This window comes from Sceloporus undulatus, chromosome 6 (genome assembly GCF_019175285.1).
Source record: "Sceloporus undulatus isolate JIND9_A2432 ecotype Alabama chromosome 6, SceUnd_v1.1, whole genome shotgun sequence".
Lineage (NCBI taxonomy): Eukaryota > Metazoa > Chordata > Lepidosauria > Squamata > Phrynosomatidae > Sceloporus > Sceloporus undulatus.
The window spans coordinates 64,298,550-64,322,954 of NC_056527.1; the positions used below are offsets into that span (position 1 = coordinate 64,298,550).

Sequence of the window (24,405 nt, forward strand, 5' to 3'; positions counted from 1 at the left end):
TAACTCCAGGATTCATTTCTGTCCTGTATGTGTATGCATCAAGGCTGCAACCAAGTATGTTCCTAAGTACAGTGATTTCTTTGGTATTAAGAAATACATGCGTGTTTGGCAGTCAGGCTCCCTATGTCCCTGCTTGGACACATTGATTTTCAGAGAAGAGGACATTTCTTCCATTCTTCATTCATGTTGCAAAAAAAAACTTTAAAAGTTATTTTTCTATATAGACAAATAGAGACTTAGCAGGGTCATGGCACCCCAAATACCAAGGAATTAAAAATTGATCAACTAAAGGGGAAGCAAACATTGTCAAGCTCTTTGAAGTTAATAGAGTGAGTCTCATTAAACACCAGAAGAAAATGTTATCCTTAAGGTTATTTCATTTTTATTTTATGGTGTTAAGTGTCAGTTAACGCATTACACTGCTGAAGTCGAGGGAAAATGGTTGCCCTTTCCATGAAACTATAAACCTTCATACAGAATCCTTAAGTCAATATAAGAGGTTCCCATGGAATTACTTAGGACCCCCAATTAATTTTTCATTAAGAAGCTGTATGTGTCTGATAATCTCAACAATAATTATATTCCTGTCAACTGTATTTGTTGGCCTTTTCAGAACGATGAATGACTCTAAATAAAAGAATGTTCAACTTCCTTCTGCTTCTGGGCACATTTAAATCTACTCTAATTCAGTGTTAAGAATAAAAAATAAGAGAGGGAGGGTGGAGAAGGACAAGCTTGCATGGATTTCACAGGCTTTCGTGGATTTAAATCCACTTATTTAGATATACTGCAGAAGTTAAAATCAAACCACAGGTACATTAGCTGTTAAATAATTGTGAGGCGTGATCAAATAGGATACAGATAGATGCAGTTTGTGACACTGTCCAGAAACCTTCAGATACTTGTGTAAGATGATATAGGTTTGTCAGACTGTTTTGTAGTTTTGAGGTGTGAAAGCAACTCTAATGAAATCAATAGAAATTTCCAGATAAGGCCTTGATCATGCTATTGCTCTGCCTCTTTCACAGAAGTGTAGGTTTAGGCAACAACATCTTCCATTTGTAGTCCTCCTATCCTGGTTTTTTCCACAACTTCTGCTTATCTTTTCCATGTTAGGTTATGGAGAAAGAGACAGAGTAGCCAGAAAATGCCTTTTGGTTGATGGTGCTGGAGGCCTACAAGCATCCATGAGTCTGGCTTTGCCAGAATCATACCTGTTATACTGCCTGCCATGCAAAAAGTGTTTCTCCATTTTTAATTTAAGTAAATAAGCAGACAAGATGCCAACATCAGAAAGGGAGATCAAAGATTGCCACTTTCAATAGATTTGCTATCTCTGTTATCTCATCACATATGCCTTCCAAAGGAGCCTAAATCATCACAGAAACAGTGCCTACATTTTTGGTCTGATGCACATCTGAAGAGAGATGCAGAAGAAGAACGGGAAGAGCATTTGCAAGGATGCCTTAAGCTTCCTTTTACAAGCGTGTGTGTATGTGTGAGACAAAATGCTATGATAGTCATGGATAAAAGATTGTTCACCTATGAAAAGGATGATACAGCTTTTCATGGGCAACTCTCATTAGCATCATTATAATGAGTTATGGTCTTTGTTGTGAGAAATGAGAAATCCTGTAGTCTCACCTTAAAGAACATTAAAGAAACATTACTGGCAGGAAATTGAAAAAGTAATATATGTTCGATGGAATATGACAACTTTGTTTCTGATAGAGCAGACAGATAAATGTCACCTACAAGTTTCAAAATACATTTAATTTTGCTACCACAATGGATAGTCTCTTCATAAAATATATATGAATCAGCTTTGAATCATAAAACTTCACTGTGATAAACAAATGCATATTTGATAACATGTCTTTCTTTAAAAAAAGTTATCTGTTCCCCCTCCCCACCCCAGGCCAACCTGGCTCTTTCTGGTTTTCAGTTCTACACAAACTTTAAATCATCTCTTTTAATGAGAGTAACTCCGCCAGTTTAGGTACCCCATCTTGGTATAGCCTTCAATACATTTACTTAACATTTGCTGTAAGGAATTGTTTGCTTTTTTATAATCACTGTACATATTGAATAATTTATGTCAACATTTGAATCAAAGAAATAAACTGGGTTCTCTGGCTTTGGGAGCTGCATAATATTGCATAAATGGATGAATGACTCCCTCCGAATCTATACATACATGGGAAAACGTATATGTAAATTAGACTATGAGTCTGACTTACTGTGAGAATGATGAAATCATGAAGCTCTTTTGGAAGTAACAGCACAACTTTCTTCCTGAAATAATACTCTGCCCAGTTCAGACATTACACCAAAATCAGAGATTGTAACACTTCTTGGACTATGGTTACAGAATTCCATCCTAACTCAGGAATCGTTTTCCAAGCTGAGCAAGTAACAGTTCCAAGTTTTGTAGGAAACCATGGTTTGATATGAATTGAGATTCAGTTAATATGCTTCATTCAAATCCCTGACAATTTGGATGGTTTTATGAATAGGGCCAAATTTCATGCACTAGCAATAGAAGTGAATATTATCCAGTCACCTGAATTTGGACTGCATGAAGTGAGCCTTATCCTGATAGTCATCTGTCCATGTATAGGACTTTAAAGAGACTTTCTCTATGGGGAAAAGGGGCTCAATGGACTTTCTGTAACAGAATTTCACACATGAGATCTGCAGCAAAAATGAACTGTCATTTCCTGATAGGATTATTCCTGTTCAATGTTCCAGCCAAAAGGGCCATTTTATCCATCCCCTCCCTCTAGCCACCTAGTTTTTGTTTCCAACTCATGGTCAACATTCTGTGGCAACTGAGCATGTTCCATCTCCATTGGGCCATGATGGGCCACATTTCCCTCCGAGGTTTTCAGGTTATTTTTGTTGCATTCTATTTTGTTCTAGATTTTGCAACAGACACTGAACATAGTAATGCATCCCTCCTGTTTCTCAGTAGCCTCATTTTCTCTACAGTCTTGTCAATAGTTGCAATCCATATGTAGATTTGAGACTGACTCACACAAAAATGTGCTTTTTGGTTTTTGCCTTAGTGAAACAATTGGTCCCTTTCATTCAGGATTGTACATACTAACTGCTGGTAGTTTTCTACAACTTCAGAGAGAAGTCCAACCTGGAAATGCCAAGAATTGAACATGGGCATTTTGCAAGAAAAGCCACAGAGTTAATGTCCCCAGACTCATGTGTTTTTTACCTTCCATAAAATTGTTGTTGTCTGTGCCTTCACATTGTTTCAAACCTATGCCAACCCTAAGGCGAACCTATCACAGCGTTTTCTTAGCACAATTTATTTGAAGGGTACAGTATTTACCTTTGCTGAATGAGGCTGAGAGAGTGTGACTTGCCCAAGGTCATTCAGTGGCTTTCCATGGCTGAGCAAAGATTCAAACTCTGGTCTTCAGGATTGCAGTCCAGTCCTGAAACCAGTACAACAGAAAATGCCTCTTGTCATATCAGGATAGGCAACAATTTCACAACTTCTGCCACACAAATAGCTTTGTTACTTCCCTGATTATTTAAAACATATTTATTATTTGCATACCAGAACAGCAGCAGAGCAAAATTTGATGCTTATAATAAAGGAGAAGGTTGCTGATTTACACAGGAACTTAATTCATAAAGCCAATAATTCATGTTGAGTCCTATTGGCTTCAAGCTAATAGTATAACAAGTGGCAGATAGCTTTCATTATGCAAAACAAAGCCCCCAGGTTCTAGCTTTTACACAGAGAGACACGCACAAATATCAAAGACTCTATATTGATGGCATGTTGCTATAAACATAGTAAATAAGACAAACATTTTGGATTTTAAGGAAGCCAGGACTGTGATTTATAGTTATAGTCCTAACCAAAGAAGCAAAGGGGAAAGAAAGTCAATCTCTTTATATTCCATAGCACAGTGTCATTCAGCTACTATACCAACATTATTGTTAACTGGATGCTATCTTGTTAGAAGATTGAAATGAAATTTAGGTGTTAAAATCTCCCAATGTAGAATATCATTATTCATACTGATGGCTTCAGTCTGCAAACAGTGACAGCTATGTAGGAATATCATTCGAAATGTCTTAATGATTTTAAATTATTTTTAAGATTAGGAAGCTCTTTGTGATCTTTAAAAGACAAGATCCATGTTGGTTCTCTTTTTGTTGTTCTCATGCTGTCTTCAAGGTTTGTAATCTTTACACTTCCAAACTGTGCTTTTCGAGTAGCTAAGTGAAAAGGGTAAGGTCCTAGACTCAAGGCTTCATTATGAAATGAGTTTAGGGAATAACAAGATAGAAAACTGAGCCTTTACTTTGAGCTATGTCTGAATAATTGAAAGAACAAATAAGAGCCCAAAGGCAACTTTACTATTAATAAAATATTTCCTTCTGTTATACCTCCAAAACTTTCAGACATAAATATTTGGCTTTAAACAACCAGTGAATTAAATTTCAAGGAAGACACTATGATCCAGCCAATGCTTCCATATAAAGTGAAGTACATTCCCATAAAAAACTGCCATATCCAGGACAAAAGACTTTAAGCCTAAGCTCTCTAATACATTTCCTTCTTTCTTTTTTAAGTGCTCAAATGAATTAAGAAATAAAACACTGAATATCCATCTAAATGCAAGCCCTTAATACTGCTTTCTTTCTATCTGTCTATTGAATTTGTATTCTACTGTTCTATTAGACATAGTGTTTAGAGGAGGTAACAATAGCAAAGTACAGATACGACACAAAATTATAATTAAAACATAGAAACAGATCAGTTAAAACCCATCAATCAAAATACAATTAAAAGCTTAATAAATGTAGGCTTGCAAATGGCTCCAGAGTCTTGGAGCGACCCCAGAGAAAGCACCATTTTACATATTAATCCCACAGCAACAGTTTCAAATTAATATTCCAACTCACAGACTTTGGGGAAGCATGACAACACCTTACTGCAGTTTGTACTACTGTATTTCCTTTCTATCTGCAGTGGTTGAGATACAACTTGGCAAATTTGTTTTTTGAAATCTTCTGGGCAGTGCAGCTGCTATCCATGCTGACTCTGTTTTCTAGTTATCATGGCCCCAAAAGTAACTTTTTCAAGGTTTAGTACCTGGGTTGAGGGACAGATATTTCACCAATCCCTACTTGGAAGTGAAAGAGATTGAGACAGAAGCTGTATCTGAACTGCAGAATTAATGCAGTTTGACACCACTTTAACTGCCGTGGCTCAATGCTCTGGAATTCAGGGAATTGTAGTTTTGTGAGACATTTAGCATTCTCTGTAAGAGAGCTCCGGTGCCACAATAAATCACAGTTCCCAGAATTCCACAACACTGAGCCGTGGCAGTTAAAGTGCTATCAAACTGAATGATTTTTGCAGTGTGGATGCAGCCTAAGACTAAAATGTATTCCTGAGTATCTAAAAAGGTTAAAAGTATTTTCCTACTCTCTAGTACATTTCTTGTCTGTATAGATTTGGGGAGAGAGAAAGAGAGAATTTTCACCCATAGCTTAACTGTAGGATTAGTCCTTGCAGTATTTTATAAGTGAATTGCTGGATTAACATCTATGCCATTCATGGAAGTGTACTGTATATACCCATGTGTAAGTCTACAAATTTTAGTTTATAAACTTCACCAAAAAAATCCTGAGTTGACTTATCCATGGGCCAATGTAAGTACTGTACTTTAACTCTTATTTTAAAAAAGGAAGGAAGAAAGGAAGGAAGGAAGGAAGGAAGGAAGGAAGGAAGAAGTATAAACCAAACTGGTGACAGGCAAGAGTGTAAACACTGACCCCTTCTACTCTCTCATCCATCCGGCCTTTAGAGTGATCACAAACAGTTATTCCTGCTTGAATTTTGTGAATTCTTTGGCATTGTTTTCCTTTGCTTCCTCCTTTACATCCTTTGTTGTCTACCCCTAGGTTTTACCCTCAACCTATCCATGGCTCGTATCAAAATCCATAATTTTGGTTCCCAAACCTGCCCTTAACTTATACATGAGGTCAATTTATAGTCGAGTATATACAGTAATTCTTTTTGTCGGGGCACTTTGGAGGAAGAAGATAGTTATAATGTTTCATTTTTAAATTTTCCAATTGGGGTGAAAGCTTTAGTCACCTCCTTGCACTCCTTGACTGCACACACTATAACTCATTCATAGTAAAAACAACACACTTCAGAACAAGAGCCCGTCTTCTGGCTTCTGACCTTACAAACTGTTCACTTCAGCAATGTCATTCTTGAAATGCCTGACTGCAATCCAAGAAATGCATTTTAAATGTGGATGCAAACATTTCTATTACTGATAAAACTAGCACAGCAGTTTTTTGCCTTGTGGGGACTGGAGTCTTGCTGGCTGAAGTTACAGGCCCAGAAGTGACACTTCAAGGCCATGTCCTTTGTGACATGCGAAGCAAAGATTCCTACACACACACACACACACACACACACACAGCTGCCCATATATATTTATTTATTTATTTATTTATTTTGAAAGCTGATTGCTGACAGAATAAAAAGAAAGATAATTCTTCTAATTTGACAATATCTGATGAAGAAAAGGTACACTACAGCTGACCCCAAGGCTTTCAGGTTATACTTAACACAGTCCTGATCATTTGCATTCTGAATTGGTAGAGCTGACCACATTAGCTATGAAAAGGCAGTCATATTTATATCTTCCCAAAATCCCCTTCCTCACATACATCACCAGCTCCCAGGGTATAACTCAGGATATGTCCCCATCATAGCTGCATGCATTCTACTTTCCACTCATAATATTTATTAACTGTGCTCATATATCAGGATTAATTAAAAAAGGAGCAACCCTTTGTTTTTTCTGACTTCTTGCTTACAAGCAAATAATACAAGAGCTAACTGGAGGATCTGGCTTTTAACCTTGTTAAGTATGTTGGTGCCTCAGTGCCTTCAGAGTACATCTTAGGACCCATACAGACAGGCCAAAATTAAGCTGCTTCGGATCACTTTGGAGGCATGCTGTTTAAATGCTGCATGCATCCTAAGAGGCTGGAAACCACGATAAAGCTATGCTCCAGTCCTAAAGACTGCAACGTAGCTTTGGCGTGGCTTCTGGCCTCTTAGGACGCATGCATCATTTAAACCTCATACCTCCAAGTGACCCAAAGCAGCTTTATTTTGGCCTGTCTTTATGGGCCCTTTGTTAGTTAGCTGGCAAGTTAGTTTTCAGAATTAATACATTGCCCTATAATAAAGTTCTCAGAACACCTTCATAAATCTTTCTTTACTCCCCCCCCCCCCCGCATGGTATATTGGGTGGGCGGCTCATGGTCTTCCCAGATGCTGTTGGACTCCATTTCCCAGTACCTCTCATCAGTATTAAAAAGGCATTTTCCCAGGAAAGTACCATACCGCAGCAAAGATTTTCAGATGGCGTCATGATCTAAGAGGACTTATCCCGGGAAGAACCAGGAATGCTCCAGCAACAAACCATTTGTGAGATTTCCCCTTGAATGGTTTATTGTTGGAGCATTCCTGATTCTTCCTGGGATAAACCCTCTCAGATCACAATGTATGTGAAAATCTCTGCCACAATCACTCAACTTTCCTGGGAAAATGCCTTTTTAATGCCCTAATTTTCCCCTGCCTGATAGTTTCCATTGGCTATTCTGGCTATGACTGATGGAGGCTGCAGGCCACAAAGATTTTGAGAGCCCTAAGACATACTCGCTTTTGCTGCTTCTGATTTTCGGCTTCCATCGCTCATACTGTACACAGTTTACAGTTTAGTCTTCTTTCAGTTTTACAGGGTGCAAAATATTAAAGGAGACAGCTTAGTTCACTAAGCTAAATTTTGAACAAGCAGACCATAGCTTCAAATGCCAAACTGTAATCTCCGCTCTTCATCTTTCCAAAATACTTACATAAATGTCAGCGCAGGTTGCCATAGATTTTTGTTTTCCTGTGGGAAATTTTAAAAGGTAAATGTCTTGCTTTTTCAACAATGGAGAATTGTTGAGCATGCCTAGTTCAGAAACTGTATTAAGTCAAATTTGAGCATAATAATATTTCATTGGACTGGCTAGAAACTCCAGTTACTTCCACTGATTCAGATGTTATGTACTACCATTGTGGCTGCCAGAAAGGCACTTTGACATGGCAGTATTCACAGATAGAGTGTAAAGATCATAATGTGCTTATCTTGAGGACAACAACTTCAACCACAAAAGGAGTTTCCACAGAATGGCAACAGTAAATTAATACTCATACTGGAAACAGTCTTTTAAGTATAATAGAGTGAATGCCTAATGTGACTGGGTGGTTAACTCTAGTTCAGGAGTGCCAAGCCCTGAGCTAATTTTTATTCTGGGTGGCTGTATCCAGAAAGAGGCTGTTGGACATAGCTGTGGATACTTTACAATGTAAATAGAGGAGTGGGGAGAACAAGCATGATTTGAAATCTGGAAAGCTCTCACTTCAGCTTCATCAAAGGTCCCAAGTGGAGGTTGTTAGGTTGAAAAAACCTAAAAGGAAAACCCTCCAGGAATGCCAGAACTGATTACCACCAATATAATGGATAATATCAATACTTAGTCAACACACATGGGGTAGAAGTCATACATTCCTTGTTTCCACCAAGATGCTGAATCTTGGCACAGTTGTAACTTGCAGAATCCTGAAAGTATCAACTATTAGCTTATGACCTGAGGATGGCAGTGGATTTGTATCTGTAAAAACATAGCTCATTTTTTAACTCCCTATTTGTAAAATGTCACCCACTTCATGACTTCGATGGACAAATAACAACTCACAAATTATGCTGTATTTTTAATATTAGTAAAAGTAATTAGCTTCCTCATCAATATGAAGAATATATTGTATGAAATTATCTGCATATAGTGGTATGAGCTTACCAGCCTACACTATTGTTTATAGTATACAGTCAAGCCAGCGGAAGTTGTCTTGTTTTCTTTCTTTGATGTGGAGTAGCTATTCATGTGGGCATGTAGATTTCGATACTGTGGAAATCCATGGCTTAGGTCAACATCTTTCTCAGACATTTTTTACAATGTAGTGAGTCATAATTTGGACGCACACTGAAAATGTTTACAGGAACAGTCCAATAGCATCATGAACTGTGTCTTAGATAACATCCAATCATCCTTATTTCTGTATTGCTATGCAAGATCATATGCAGATGACAGGAAAGGCAGGTTTCAAGTCAAAATAGTCTACCTCAAAAAGCTACTATAAAATAAAGACACAGGAAAATCTTTTTAAATTGTTTGCAAATTCAGTATAAAGGTAAACTTCAGTATAAAGGTTCACTATGCCGAAGTGTTTCCTTGCCCCCTGGAAAATTCCTTCACTGAAAAAGGGAGCTTTGGGATTCCCTGTCTGTGCTAGCTAGGGATCCTGTGAGATGTAATCCAAAAAAGTACATTTTCTAAGGTCAGAAGATCCATAGCAGTAGGCAAGCTGTCTATGCAACCCAGAGCTCCACCAAATACATTTGAATACCACTGCAGTGTACAAATTTAAACCATATATTATGCCTGGTAGAAATACTGGTTACAGAATCCAAGTTTTTTTATTAGTTAAAGTGCTTTGGGTCAACGGAAATGTTCTCTGCTCACATATGTTCTATGATCACACAATTTGACAATAAAATATTTGTAACCTATAAAATGTCACATTTTGTTTCTCTTAGATTATTGGAACGATTCCATTGATGCCTAATCCAGTCCCATCCAATCAGGCAGCAGGAGGAGCTCAGGGCCTTCAAGTGCAGCCAATCACGCCACAGTTATTGACCAATGCCCAGGGGCAAATCATTGCAACTGTCATTGGAAACCAAATTTTGCCAGTGATCAACACCCAGGGAATCACACTCTCGCCACTTAAACCAGGCCAGCAGGTAATGTGTAACAGATTTTAGTTCCTAAATTAATTGACAAATAGTAGAAATATCTTTATTAGATGTTGTTCTTTCTCCTCATTCACCACCAATTCACTATGTTAAGTAATACAATTTATATTCCATTCACAATTTTAAGCATTAAAAAATTATATTCCACTTTAAATAAGATATGCTTTTGAAATATTCAAGATACAGACATTATTCATCTTATATTGGGGAGAAGTCACAAAGCCATTTTTTTCTCTTCAGGGATCAAGGTTCCAGCCACTAAACCAGCCAGAAAGTGTTGAGCAAGACTTTTATCTTTGATTTTTTCAAATCTCCAGCTCCCATTTGCTCCCTCTATCTAATCCATTATACTGTTCCAATATGGAACAATGGATGCAAGCTAAAGGAAAAGGGAGGAACTTCCTGATAGTAAGAGCTCTTTGACAGTGGACCATACTTCCTCGAAGTGTAGTGAAGTCTCCTTTTTTGGAGGTCTTTAAACAGAGGCTGGATGGCCATCTATCAGGCATACTTTGATTGTGAGTTCCTGGATGGCAAGGGGTTGGACTGGATGGCCCTTGTGGTCTCTTCCGTGATTCTATGATCATACGATACTGTGCCATGAAACAGAATGAGCCTAATGTACTGGCTACATATCATCATAGCTCAGGGGCCCTTCCATAATTACACTGTCATGGTTCCACTTAACTGCCATGGCTACATCCTCTAGAATTCTGGGGTTTTTAGTTTGGTGAAGCACTGGAACTCTCTGTCTGAGAATTCTAACTGTTGTTCCTTAAACTGCAAATCACAGGATTTCATAGAATGGAATCATGGCAGTTAACATTGAATCATTGTGCTATAATACTAATGTGAAAGGGCCTCTGTATGCTTTTTCTAGGTGTGACCATTCCAGTGCCTTAAGGCATTTACAAAGAGAAATGCTGAAAGTGTTCCCCAGCATTGCACTGCATTACATTTTGAGAACCATCGTAAGTCCTCTGATTTGGATTGTTCTAGTGCCAGCCAAGCTCTTGAAATCCACAGGCTTTGGGTCCCAGTTATTTTAAGGACCCCATCTTCCCACAGAAGTTTTCAAAGATGCTTCTCCACCATCCCTCCAGCAACATCTGATAAGGAGACAGGGGAAGACCTAAGGGCCAATTCACACTATACAGTTATAGTGCTATGTTCCACTTTAACTGCAATGGCAACATCCTATATAATCCTGGGGTTTACATTTCAGAGAGGGGCATTTAGAATTTTCAGCCTTAAAACTCTATGTATCTGTGAATCTCCTTGGATCCCTTTCCAGGAAAAAAGCAGCATATAAATTAAATAAATAACTTAAACTACACTAAATTATAATGGACCTTTGGTATCTACAACAGTTTGTTTCCAGAATCCCCCACAAATATCAAAAACCACAGATGCTCAAGTCAGTTTTCAACAGTTAAGATTACTTGGGCAACAAGGTCCACGCACCACAAAGGCATTCTTCTTGCACCTTTTCCCACCTTCCCATCATGAAGGTTCTGCCAGAATTTAAACCCTTTCCTGACTCTGTTTTCCACCTTCTCAACCTTCCCATCACAAAGCCTCTTCCTGATTTTAAACTTCTTCGCCACCATTCAACTCAGGGAGGGCAGCAGAAGGATTGGGGCAAGGAGGTTTACCAGTGATAAAGGGGTTTAAATTCTGGCAGAGGTTTCCTTGTGAAAAAGTGGAAAACTGAGTGAGGCAGGGGTTTAAATTCTGGCAGTGGCTTTGTGATGTGAAGGTGAGAAATAAAGTGAGGAAAAAAATTAAGTTCTGACTATGGCTTTGGATTGACTTCCATTGCAGAGGAAAGCATCGGCTTGTCTGGGTCTTGCCACAGCAGCCTCTGCTATTGCCCTGGGACTACTTCTCAGCCTGGCCATTGCAGATTTTTAAAAATTAAATATTTCTTCATTTCAACCTGCAGTTGCTCATATCCATGGATACTGAACCCGTGGATACTGAGCACCCATTGCACAAATCCCAGGATTCCTTAGGATATTGCCATGACAGTTGAAGTGGAAAAATAGTGCTATAATTCTGTAATACAGATGGGCCTCTGATGACTGTTCCCAGGTTGTGGCACTCCTTTCCATGGGAAGCCAGTCTGCCCACATCTCACTCTACCCTGTTATATTTCCCCCATGGTCCAAATACCTTTTTATTCCGAGCTTTTGAAAATAGGTGCTAAGGAAAGGGCTTTTAATGTGCTGTACGTTTATTTTATTTGTTCAGTGGTATGCTTTGGAAATAGTTTCTAATTTTGTTGTTGTGTTAACATGATAATCTGCTGTATCCGATATCATATTTTATGGTGTGCCTGAGTTATATCTGATTGTAATTATGTTGTGAGCTGACTTGTATTCTGGTATTGGGAGAGAGGTGGGATATTAAATGACATCAAACAGACCCTACAAAGCCATCACCAATTGCTTAGCTGAATCTAATACATAGAATATGTAAAATATATACAAACATATTTGCTTTGCAACTGTCTTTTAGTGATGACAACAGTCCTCGCCACCTCACCCACTTTCTTTATTTTAAACTTTCCATTGTAGAAACTTCCTAGAAATCCCAGTGCTTATTAAAAGATGTGTGAATTTGAGGGAAATTTCTGTGGCAGATCTTTAAATTGTGGGGCCAGTTATAAAGGGAAAAAGAAAAGGAAAAGAAAGGAAAGGAAAGGGCTTCTGAGGCCAATGAACAGTCTGTCATCACCATAAGATACTGTAGTAGCAAGGTTACTGAAAGAAAGTAACATCAACCTCTAAGAAAGTAGTATATGTGTTTGTGGGTGTAAGTTTCCCCCAGTCACCTATTGACTTATGGCAACCCATGAATTTCCCAGGGTTTTCTCATGCATAGGTTAGGATTTAGTTCAGAAATCCAAGTCTCAATGGTTAAAACAGAAAACTTTATTCAAAACCTAAAGATGTTCACCATACACTATGATGTCAGGACTGAGAAGCCCGTGTTAACACAGTATAATTAAAGCATATCGTAATTCAAATTTTGAGCTGGCTGACACCCCGTTTGCCCATTAAACCAAATACTCTCATTTTCCCTCTATCTCGAGGTCACCCCTCCCTTGAATTGGGGATTTGGCCCTGTAAACAGGTCACGTTGAGGACAGTGGGAAACAGCTTAAATTGCCCTCTATCATTTCTGACCTCTGGCAATCCTAAGGCAACACTATCCTGTGGTTTTCTTGGCAGGATTTTTCAGAAGGGAGTATGCTCTTTGCTCTAGGAGAATATGGCTTGCCCAAGGTCACCCATGGTCAAGCGTGGATTCGAAGTACTGGTCTCCCAGCATCCTAGTCCAGCACTCAGACCACTATACCACACTTGTATACCTGCTTGCAAACTGTAGTCTCTGGAGATAAGTTTTTCAGCACCTCCCCAAATGCCGTTGTGTGGAGGGTGAGGAAAGATAAGAGGGTCTTCTCTGTAGCAGAACTATCAGCTGTGGCTCAGCAATGTAACATGTCTCTGTATTAGATGTAGTCAGAGGAAAATGAAGGCAACCAAGGAGCATGTTTACACTGGCAATTGTCTTTGACTTTTGGTGATTCTATTGCTTTCAGTTTTACCTGATATTTTGCTACTGAATTAATTTCGTGTGTGTGTGTGTGTGTGTGTGTGTGTGTTTTACTGCTTATTTATTTACTGTGATTTAGAATTGTTTTCTGCTAATTTGGTAGCCCTTTAAAATAAAAATAATTCCACCATTTCCTATGCATTGTGTTAAATGCAACATACAGCACAATGATGACATCTTATTACTTCTTTCTTTCCTGAAGTTGTGTTTGTTTTGCATTTAGCTCCATCAGCCATCTCAGACACAAGTGGGACAAGCAGCATCACAGTCCAATCTTCTACATTTGGCTCACAGTCAGGCATCTATGTCTCAGAGTCCTGTGCGTCAGGCTTCTTCCTCTTCCTCCTCCTCCTCTTCATCTTCCGCTCTGAGTGTTGGCCAGTTAGTTAGCAGTAAGTATAATCCTCACGACCTTATTCTACCCTCTTTCTCTTAGCCATTGCCTCCAAACCTTCTTCCCTCCTATTGCTAAGTGGAAAAATCAAAGCTCTATTAACTGCTAAATAGTAGAAAATGCCCAGGCCTGGTTCTTTTTCTGCTTTTATTCATTTACCTAAATACCTATAATCTGCCTTCTTGCCAAGACAGCTAGAAATAAATTTCAAAATAAAATTATTAAAATATATGCTATAATAATGCTTTAAAATTATCTCCATGTGATATGCAGTAGCATATATTGCAAGTCAGTAAATGTGTGGTGAAGGCAGTTGTTATAGTAGTAGTAGCAGCAGCAGCAATAGTAAGAACAGAGGTGGGCATCTATTGCTCCTCTCTAGACATTTTAGCTAGTGGTGAAGACTACTGGGAGCTACAGTCCAGCAAAGTATGGAAGCCCAAGCATCCCCTCTGTCCGACTTAGAGAATGGTCACCCTGAAAGCAGTTCAGAAGAAGCTAAAGTCAAACAGATCTGGACTGATATAATCACTGGACGAGAGATGGCTCAGAATCATTTGTCTGAACTCCTAATAGTAAGACTGGAATAAAGATGTAGTAGGAACAGTTTAAAAGGGATGCACAGGTTTTTGTAAAATCTTCAATAGTCCTTCCATGCAGAAGGAAAGCAAGAAGAATTTCCTTCGTGGTTAGAATTCTAGCTCTATCCTAGTTCCCCTTGATTTAAAAAAAAATTGCTACTTGATTTAAAGCCTTTGCTCTACTGCGTTAGGAGGATTTATAGGAAATTCTAATCTGAGTAAGATGTTTTGCATAAAGCCGTTAAATAGGAATTTTACTGCAGTAGCTCTATGACAATACTGAACTCTCAACAGTTAACAGGCATCAGACATTATAATATATTGTCCCACACATTACCAGCGTAGTCAGGTGTGGACCTCTAATAACCTGCATTTAGAGACATGGGTGGATTATTGTGTTAAAACATTTCACATCAGAAAGGCTTGGGAATGAGATGGAAAACAATAGCGACATCATGCCGAGGGAATGGCTTCGCTACACGCAGTATTGAACAATCCTTTGAAATCTTCCACCATCCCAGTCCCATGCTGTCTCCACCAGCTTGGAGAATGCTTTCATTTAGCAAGGGATCAGTTGCTGAAAGGAAGAGGAGATACCATTCTCCAGCTGTTGTGTCATTTCCCTTGATAAGTCCTAAATTGACCATGTTTCCAGCACCAAAAGAGCTTTGCGCTGGAGCACAGTTTTTATTATGTGCTCTTCTGTGGACAAAAGCTGTGCCAGTGCACAGAAACAGAGGGAGAAGGCCAATTTATTCTTATGGCATCAAGAGTATTATCATCCAAGCGACCAAAGAGAAAATAAAACACATGTCAGCTTTACCAGAGGATGGTTGGACTTGAGAATGCTCAGCACTCTCACTGGCCACTGTTTGCAGTGATGCAGGACTCCAGTCTGTAAGTGGAATCCTGTTAAAAGAACATGATGGGAACGTCTTAAATACGATCTTCAGCTTCAGACAAAACAAAAAGAGGGTTAGTTGTAAATGTAAGAACTAAATCTAGACATCCATTTGGCTGTCTCTTCTTTCATAACCCTCTTTCAACTCTCAGTTGGGAACTCAGTTTGAAATATTTAATTGCTTTCCAAAGACATATGGATAAAAGCGGTTATACTGTAGTTCATTGAGGAAATAATTAAATTATTTTCATTCTGTATAGTGTGAAATATTTGAATCGCTTTCTATTTTTCCCCAGATCCCCAGACAGCCTCCGGTGAGGTGGATGGGGTGAACCTTGAGGAAATCCGAGAATTTGCCAAAGCTTTTAAAATCCGACGCCTGTCCCTTGGTCTTACCCAGACACAAGTTGGTCAAGCTCTAAGTGCCACAGAAGGTCCAGCCTACAGTCAATCTGCCATCTGCAGGTAACAAGAGACACAGTAAATGTTCCTTTTGTTTCTCTCTTCTTGTTCTCTTAGGGTTTGCTATTACTGTTTGCTGTCTTTAATCGCATGTCCATAGAAAAGAGCTGTTTTGTATGGAAGACACAGACGAGTGATTGCTGTTGTTATTGAACAGATAAAATATATTTCATCACCTGTCCTTAAAATAACTTTCATCACTCCCTCGCTGCCCCTCCCTTGCCCACTTTCCTTTTTGTAACAAGTGAGGAACAATAAATATGTTCCTGGCCTTGAGACTTAATGCAATACTGGAGCTGGAGACCCCGCTGCTGCTGCATAAGCACCAGCTGACCCTCTTCATACTGTGCCATTTTCTACAGATGGGGTTAGTGAACAAATATTTCATGGATGCCTCCCTGCTAGGTTTAAGCCTGTACTACCATAGCTTGCACTTCACATCTAAGATGTTAATGATGATTTTCTTGGGCAATGCTGAAGAGACGGGGATGTGTGCGTGTGTGTGTGCATGCATGCATGAATGCCTTATCAATGGCAGTGTTTGCAGACTTTTAATCGTGTATCTCTCGCAAGTATTTTTTTTAAGAACAGGTATTCAGAGAGAGAGAGAGAGAGAGAGAGAAACTGTGCTCTGAGCATAACAAAATAATGAAAACAAAATAGTCTTGATAGAGTTAAAGGTCTTGAAAGTGAAGCCCCTATGTCTTCATGTATGTGTGTTACACTAATCCCATGTTTATGCATGAGGTAACAAACACACTTAGGTAACAGCTTTTTCCTCTTGGGCAATGCCTTGTAGTCCTCCTCCATCAGCAAAAGCCAGAAAACCAACTCTAAGCTCATTTAAGTGGATTTTGTTCTTGGTGATCCATGAAATGCTCTGTCTTTTTATCTGCTCTTTATACTTTTAATGTATTCCCCATAGAACGGAAGTGTACTTTTCCTGCAGTTTAAGACTAAGGTTATAAATAACATCAGTATGGGGTAGTGAGCTTGCCGCTCACATTTTGCTCAATGATTTTCCATAAAACCCATTGATTGTTGTTAAATACAAAAAGCTCCATAGGATCCTCTCACTTCTATGGCCTCCCCTACTGTTTTTTCTTATAAGATACCTCCCTGTAGAAAATAACCTTTATTCAGTCTATACAAGGATACCACTGCTGTGAAATGTGTTGCAAGACTTGTATATCCTTACAGCAAACATTGCCTACAAAAGGCCAAACGCTAACAAGTCACACAAATGTTATGGATATGATCCCCCCACAACAGAGGCACAGTTTAACTCTAATTTTGTTTCATTTTAGTTACCAATTGGTAAAATGATCCTAAACAACCAGGCAGTTTATTTTTTTTAAAAAAACCGTAACACAAAAGACCAAAAACCGTTAGTATGTGATATTTTTGCACTCCACCGAAACACAATGCTATAAATAAATACAGTTAGAATTAGTGGTTTGGTTTAATCTTTTCATGGGATTTTGTTTTGTTTAATGGGCAGATGTCACTGATGTAAATTGCTACCCATATCCTTCTGAAGTCCACAGCAAATCCCTCAAGGATTTTTATGATGCTCAATTTCATCAATTACATATAAATACATGAACAGATAATATGGCTCAAATCAATTCCACGTTGAAAAAAGATACAGTCAGTCACATGATATTGCATGAAAAATGCAGCTATGATATTATAAAGATAGATATTAATAAATGAGTCAATTTGCATAATACTTCACCATGTCACAAAATTTGGATCAGTTAAGCAATATGGGACAAAAATAGTGTATTTGCTATAGGTGTACAGGTTGAGTCTCCCTCATCTGAAATACTTGTTTGGGATTTCAGAATTTTTCTGTTTTTTGTATGTATATTTGCACATACATAATGAGATATTTGGAGAGAGGACCCAAATCTAAAAATGAAATTTACTTATATTTTATATACACTTTATACAGATATCCTGAAGGGATTTTTATACATAATATTTTAAATACTTTTGTGCATGAAACAAAAGTACTCTGAACTATCAGAAAGCAAAGGTGTTGCTATCTCAGCCACCCCTGTGGACAATTTTGGAGTTTGGAGTATTTCAGATGAATTCTGGATAAGGAATATTCAACCTATATTTGTTGACTCCCTGCATTTGGAACAAGGCAAGATGATAGTGACAGGATTTACTTCCTCATTAAGCAATGAGAGAATGCAGCTTAGCTAGCCCTTCATGGGGTTCAGCAGTTTTGCAATAGGATGAGAGAAAATGGATTTCCCACCCCATTCTGCCACCTTAGAGTATTATTATTATTATTATTATTAACCTTTATTTATAAAGCGCTGTAAATTTACACAGCACTGTACATACAATCTTTTAGTTAGGCAGTTCCCTGCCCTCAGGCTTACAATCTAAGAAGACACGACACAAAAGGAGAAGGGAGTGGTGGTGGGGAATGGGATCAGGTCCAGCAGTTCTCCACCTCCGAGGCCTGGACCAAGGCAGATCGACTGGAGGAAGGGCTTGGCTTCTTAATTAATTAATGTACATGGGATCCTGTTGCTTAGAAATCAAGGGAAATGGTGACATGGAAGATGGGTCATGCAAAGGATGTATTATGATGAGTTATGCAAAGGTCCGGTAGGCTTATAAGGTATGGGTAGATGTTATGGGTCTGGGAGCATGGCAGAGAGCAATTGTTTTAACCATTTCAAGGAGCACAGAGGTAGAAGATCATCCATCCATTGTGAAGTCGAAGGCTTTCATAGCCGACACCCATAGTTTTCTGTGGTTTTTTCGGGCTATGTGGCCATGTTCTAGCAGAGTTTATTCCTGACATTTCGTCAGCATCTGTGGCTGGCCTCTTCAGAGAATTCATATATTCTCTGAAGATGCCAGCCACAGATGCTGGCAAAACATCAGAAATAAACTCTGCTAGAACATGGGCACATGGCCCGAAAAACCCACAAAAAACTATCATCCCTCCATTGCTTAAGTAGGATGGATAATCATGGGGTTGTCAGGTCCATGCGTACCACAGTTCAATAGGGACATGGGAATGACAGTACAATATTTGGCCAAAAGTGAAAAATGTTAAGGTCAGCTGTAGCTTAGTGATCTCAGAATCTGTTCTCACAGCATAGAATCAGTTTGTTTTCTATTCAAAGCAACCAACACAGATATACTCACAGTGTAGCAGACTCCTTTTATGGACTGACCAAAACAAACAGGATTTTTCCCAGTAATGGTAGCTGACAGTGTAAATCCAAAACTTCATTTGAGGTTCAATGCTTCTGTGCATATGTATGTAGGGAAACCATGTGAGTGATAAGAATTTTCTCTGAAATTCTCATGAAAGTCCTGAATTGCTGGAGAATCTGACCACTTCTGAAACTGATTACAAAGGCTACTGATAAGGAGGCAATAGAGGAATCTCACTGTGAATATAGTTCTCTCCTACAAGCCTCCAGAGCTCTTTGTGACTTATTCTGCAATCCACAATTTAATCAGAATATTTGTATCCATCATTTTCCCATGGAGCTCAGGGCGGTTTGGCTAGGACTATTTCATTTTATCTTCACAACAGTCTTGTGAAGTCCGCTAAGTTGAAGAATAGTGCCCTGCTCAAAGGCTAACCTGGTTTTGAATTCTTACAATAAACTGACATACAGTGAAGAATAGTGCCCTGTTCAAAGGCTAACCTGGTTTTGAATTCTTCCAATAAACTGACATACAGTACTAACCAATCTAAAGATCACTTATAAAAAAAAATCTGTGATGGTCTCTAATAAGATTTTATTGCAAGAGACTGAAGTAGTTTGTGCATCCAACTCTAGTTAATTGCCATTTAAGGGAAATAGCTGCCCATTGTAAGCACGTGCATTAAAAATGGAACAGACCTTTCCAAAAACAATGGCCCTTCAGCATGAACTCAATAGCTTCCCCAAGCTATTTAATAGCATTGCATTTTGAAAAAAACATATCAGGAAGAATGTGTCATATTGGACCCTACAAAAGGAGCCATTTGTTAAGTCAATGGGCAATGCAACTGTTGAAGTGGAGTTGGTTTTAAAGAGAATAATGTCCTCAGTATAGAATTTTTCCGCAAGATATTGTACAAGATCTGTAAAATCTGGTCTAGAAAAGGGTTTTTGATGGCAAAATGATACACAGAAGACCTCATTTACAGGAAATGATATCATTCGGCACAGTGTGCAGACAAACCACAATAAACCCAGCTTGAGGCCACAGTATATTAGTGCACTGTTATACTGGGTTTCATCTGGAAGGCATGAGTTTCTCTTAGCACAACTACTTGTGTGGGTATTCAAGGTAATTACAATGTGTCCAGCTGTTTGAAGTGAAGACTGCCACAGCTTTGGGAATTTTTTCCTACCTGGGGAAGGGACATTGTGTTCACTTGCATACAGGGAAAATTGGTTACAAATGAAAAGGAAAACGAAACCTGAAATTCAGAGGCTAACAGCCATTTTATGAAATTAAAACAGCAGTGTTTGGGCAATGCGCTATGAAAAGAGGACTCAATCCCAGTAAAAATCAAAACAGCACAAATGCCATTGATGTCATTTCCTGGTGTTAACTTGCATGGTAAGCCGGATCACTGTATGTAGAATTTGGGGGGGGGGAGAGAAACTGGGAAATTTGAAATATGTGCCTTTAATAGCAGTAGTCAATTCCAGGATTAAAAACTCCAACGCACACGGAGAACTATTCCAATTGGAGCTCTATCCATTTCAGTGGAGCAGGTCAATCTGTCTCCATATTTCTTAAGGCAAATGATCCATCCTGCCCACTGAAATGAAATGAGAGAGCCTTGTGTGCATCAGAGATCCATGCAGAATGGATTTCTGGACTGGAGCAATCAGTACTGTCAAGGAGCATTCTGACAATTTTTTGCCACTGAGATACTTAAACTTATCGCACGGGTCTGAACAGTTCATGAAAGTAGGCCTCTGGGGGAAAGTCGGCATTTGGAATGGAATGGGCACTTTTGGTGGTGGCGGCAGCATTCTCCCATGCGGTAAAATGCATCCTATCCCCATTTCATTCTCATCACCCCCCTTTTGTCCCGTGCCATTTGTGTTCCTGTTGCCCCATGCGATAAGCTTATCTGTGTGTGTGTATGTGTGTGCATGTGTGTGTGTAACTATCTCTGTAGATCTGAGTTTTCATAATCCATTGTAAATAACCTCTGCCAGTCAATTAGTCAGGCAGGCAGGACGTCCCACCCTGGCAGAGCATCAGTGTAAGACTCTTCTTTCTCAATTTTCCCCTCAGACACACCATCCTGAGAAGCCACTTTTTCCTACCACAGGAAGCCCAAGAGAACACTATAGCTAGCAGTCTGACAGCCAAACTGAACCCTGGCCTTTTGTATCCTGCCAGGTTTGAAAAGCTGGACATCACCCCTAAAAGTGCCCAGAAGATCAAGCCGGTGCTTGAACGGTGGATGGCTGAGGCTGAGGCCCGCCATCGAGCAGGTATGCAGAACCTTACTGAATTTATTGGAAGCGAACCGTCCAAAAAGCGCAAGAGGCGTACCTCGTTCACGCCGCAAGCTCTTGAAATCTTGAATGCCCACTTTGAGAAGAACACACATCCCTCTGGGCAGGAAATGACAGAAATTGCAGAGAAACTGAACTATGACCGGGAAGTAGTTAGAGTCTGGTTCTGCAATAAGAGGCAAGCGCTGAAGAACACAATTAAACGCCTAAAACAGCATGAGCCTGCAACGGCAGTCCCAATGGAGCCCTTAACAGACTCTCTGGAAGAAAACTCCTAAGTGGATAACTTTAAGGAAAGAACACACAAACGAACACAATTTTCAAACATTTGAACTCTGTAAAGATGCTCTTTCACCACCCTTGTAAGTAAAAAGACTGAGAAAGCGGCACGATGGACAGAACAATTTATAAATGTCTGTGCAGTTTCCTAGATAAAAACAAGCAGAAAAAAAAATACAAAAAAATAATAAAACACAGCACTTAGTGTGTATGTGTGTGTGTGGTAGAACTAGTTCCGAAATAAACCAGTCTCTTTTTTTTATGGACTTAAAAGTAAACCAAATAACCGCTTACTTTTTTCCCTGTATATTATGAAAATGTGAACATGTTTTATGGGAAAAGAATCCAACCACCACAACAACAACAACAAAAACCTTTAACTGTTTTTAAAAGAGAGAGAGAGAGAGAGAGATTGAGAGTACAAGCCTGCCACCTGGAGGAGTGATTGTAGCCTTTCAGGTATCAAGTGCTTCTTCACTATGAAAACTATTAACCAAAGTCAGAAACTTGGCGTTGCAAACTAGATTGTTAGTCTACTCTTTTGTGAGTAATACATTGTGTTATGAATTTTTACATTTGTACTTTGCAAAGAGAAAATAATACTACTAATAATACAGGACTGTCTTTTCCCCCAGTATCCTCTCTCACATGCCCTGCATGTGAGTAAACTAACTACTTGGCTTGAGCTGCAGTGCTCAACCCTTTTGTTTGTCATATTAGACAGTTTAATGATCTCCAGATGTTCGTGTGCCAAAATGACTCTCTCTCCAAACTATGGATTTTGGTGTTTATTTTATTCACTGTTTTTCATTTTATTTATTTGCAGCTCGGGTGACCCTTTATTTTGTCTGCCCTCTCAACCACAATGTCATTTATTTTCTTTAAAAGAAAACTGAACTGGTTTCAATGGTGAGTCTATAAGAATCACACCAGAAGGACATATTAAGAAACATGAACTTTTACTTCTCATAGACAGCACACAACTTTCCCTGTCTTTTGGCCACGAATTGGGAGAGGTCACCCAAGCTGGTTTTGTAATATAAATATAAACTGCACACTTGGTCCAATATACAGCATCAGTGTTTTATGGTTCTGTCTATATGAAGCAATTTCTCTCCAAAGTCTGATAGCCAAAGAAATTCCTTGGGATTCTAATGGAAAGCATGTTGGTGGAAATGGACAGAAGTGATGAGGACATTCCAAGTTACTGCATCTCTAGCCCTTCTGTTGTTGTTATTGCCTTCACTCTTTATCATATACTTATGTTATCTGTTTATTACCCACTCCCATCCCAGCTGGCAATTGTTATTTTCAGGAGCGTGGATAGGCACAGGTTGGATTGCATGGATGTCATAATTGGCTTAAAAATTTGTGACTAACATATTTACCAAATTTTGGAACCCTGATGAAGAAACGGTGATCACCAGCAGACAGCTCAGCTGTCACGCAAGACAGTATGGCCATGGAATCAAAAGGTATGCAAAGGGAGTTACTGACTCTTTATATACTGTAGAAGAGAGCCAAAACTGAGAGATTATTAGCTTTAGCCAAACATTTCCTGAAAATTCAGGGCCCATGTTGTATTCATTACAAAATTAGTTTTAAAGCTTGTTCCATGCTTATCAAAGTACATTTGAATCTGAAATTCCATAGAATAATACTTTTCCATCTGATTCCAGTGTAAATCTCTAGGTTGTTCACCAAGACTATTGTGACTGAGCATTACATCATCCACAGAATTTGTGGCCTTAAAGGTTCCATCTCTCACACAGGTTCTTTCCTGATTCACTAGAGGTAAAAGTAGTTAGTTGAGTTACCATTTGGAAGCAGACCAAATGCAAAGGATAGCTCCACTTTGAATCTATTCCTCAAATTTTATTTATTACTATTAATTTAAAATTTCCTCTGGGGGCACAATCCATCCTTAGGCCTGTTACAGACTGCCAAAATAAAGCTGCTTCAGGTCTCTTTGGAGGTATGCTATTTAAATGATGCACGGGTCCTAAGAGTCTGGAGGCCGCGCCAAAGCCACACTCCATTCCTAAGCCCTGGAGTGCAGCTTTGGTGCAGCTTCTGGACTCTTAGGATGCATGCATCATTTAAACAGCATACCTCCAAAGAGACCTGAAGCAGCTTTATTCTGGCAGTCTGTAACAGGCCTTCGTTCCAGTTGAGCTTGCCCAACAACATTTTCACATGGATTTTGTCTGAGATTTTAACATTATGAGCGATTGCTGATGTGCAATCTCCAACTAGCACACTACTGTCAAGTTTAAAATTTTGGCCAGGAATGTGCTTGGTAGTGAAACAGTTGCTGGTCTCTTTTATGCAACTGAGTTCCCCAGGGAATTCTGCTATAAGGTAGAAAAAGTTAATCATGTTAATTCATCCTCTTTTTAAAAAAAATTCCATGGGAACCAACATTTAAAAAATAGGAGTGGTTCTAAGATTCTTAATGAAGACTTCTGTCCTTCAAAATGGAAGTAGTTGGCTATAGAGCCTTTATGAAAACTATGCGTCCATACTCATCAATAATGAAACAGAACATATGGACAACACAAAAGCATAAAACAAAAGAAATTACAGCAGCAGTGAATACAAACTTTAATTTCAGACTTTATAAAAGTCAGGGGCAAGAAATAGTAGTTCAACAATGGTAGGTAACCATGTTTTAGATTTTTTTCCCCATTTTTCATAACAAAATCATTGTTATGGCAATTCC

At 38.9% G+C, this 24,405-nt stretch overlaps 1 protein-coding gene across 1 annotated transcript in view; it reads left to right on the forward strand.

The window, feature by feature from the left end:
* Positions 1-23,506, forward strand: part of POU6F2 (POU class 6 homeobox 2) — a 418,399-nt gene extending 394,893 nt beyond the window's left edge. Inside the window, exons 7-10 of the mRNA XM_042471002.1 lie at positions 9,711-9,917; positions 13,774-13,942; positions 15,723-15,891; positions 21,178-23,506. Coding sequence (XP_042326936.1) covers positions 9,711-9,917; positions 13,774-13,942; positions 15,723-15,891; positions 21,178-21,682 — 1,050 coding nt within the window. The 3' untranslated portion in view covers positions 21,683-23,506. The remainder of the gene's footprint in view (positions 1-9,710; positions 9,918-13,773; positions 13,943-15,722; positions 15,892-21,177) is intronic.
* The last annotated feature ends 899 nt before the right edge of the window (positions 23,507-24,405 follow it).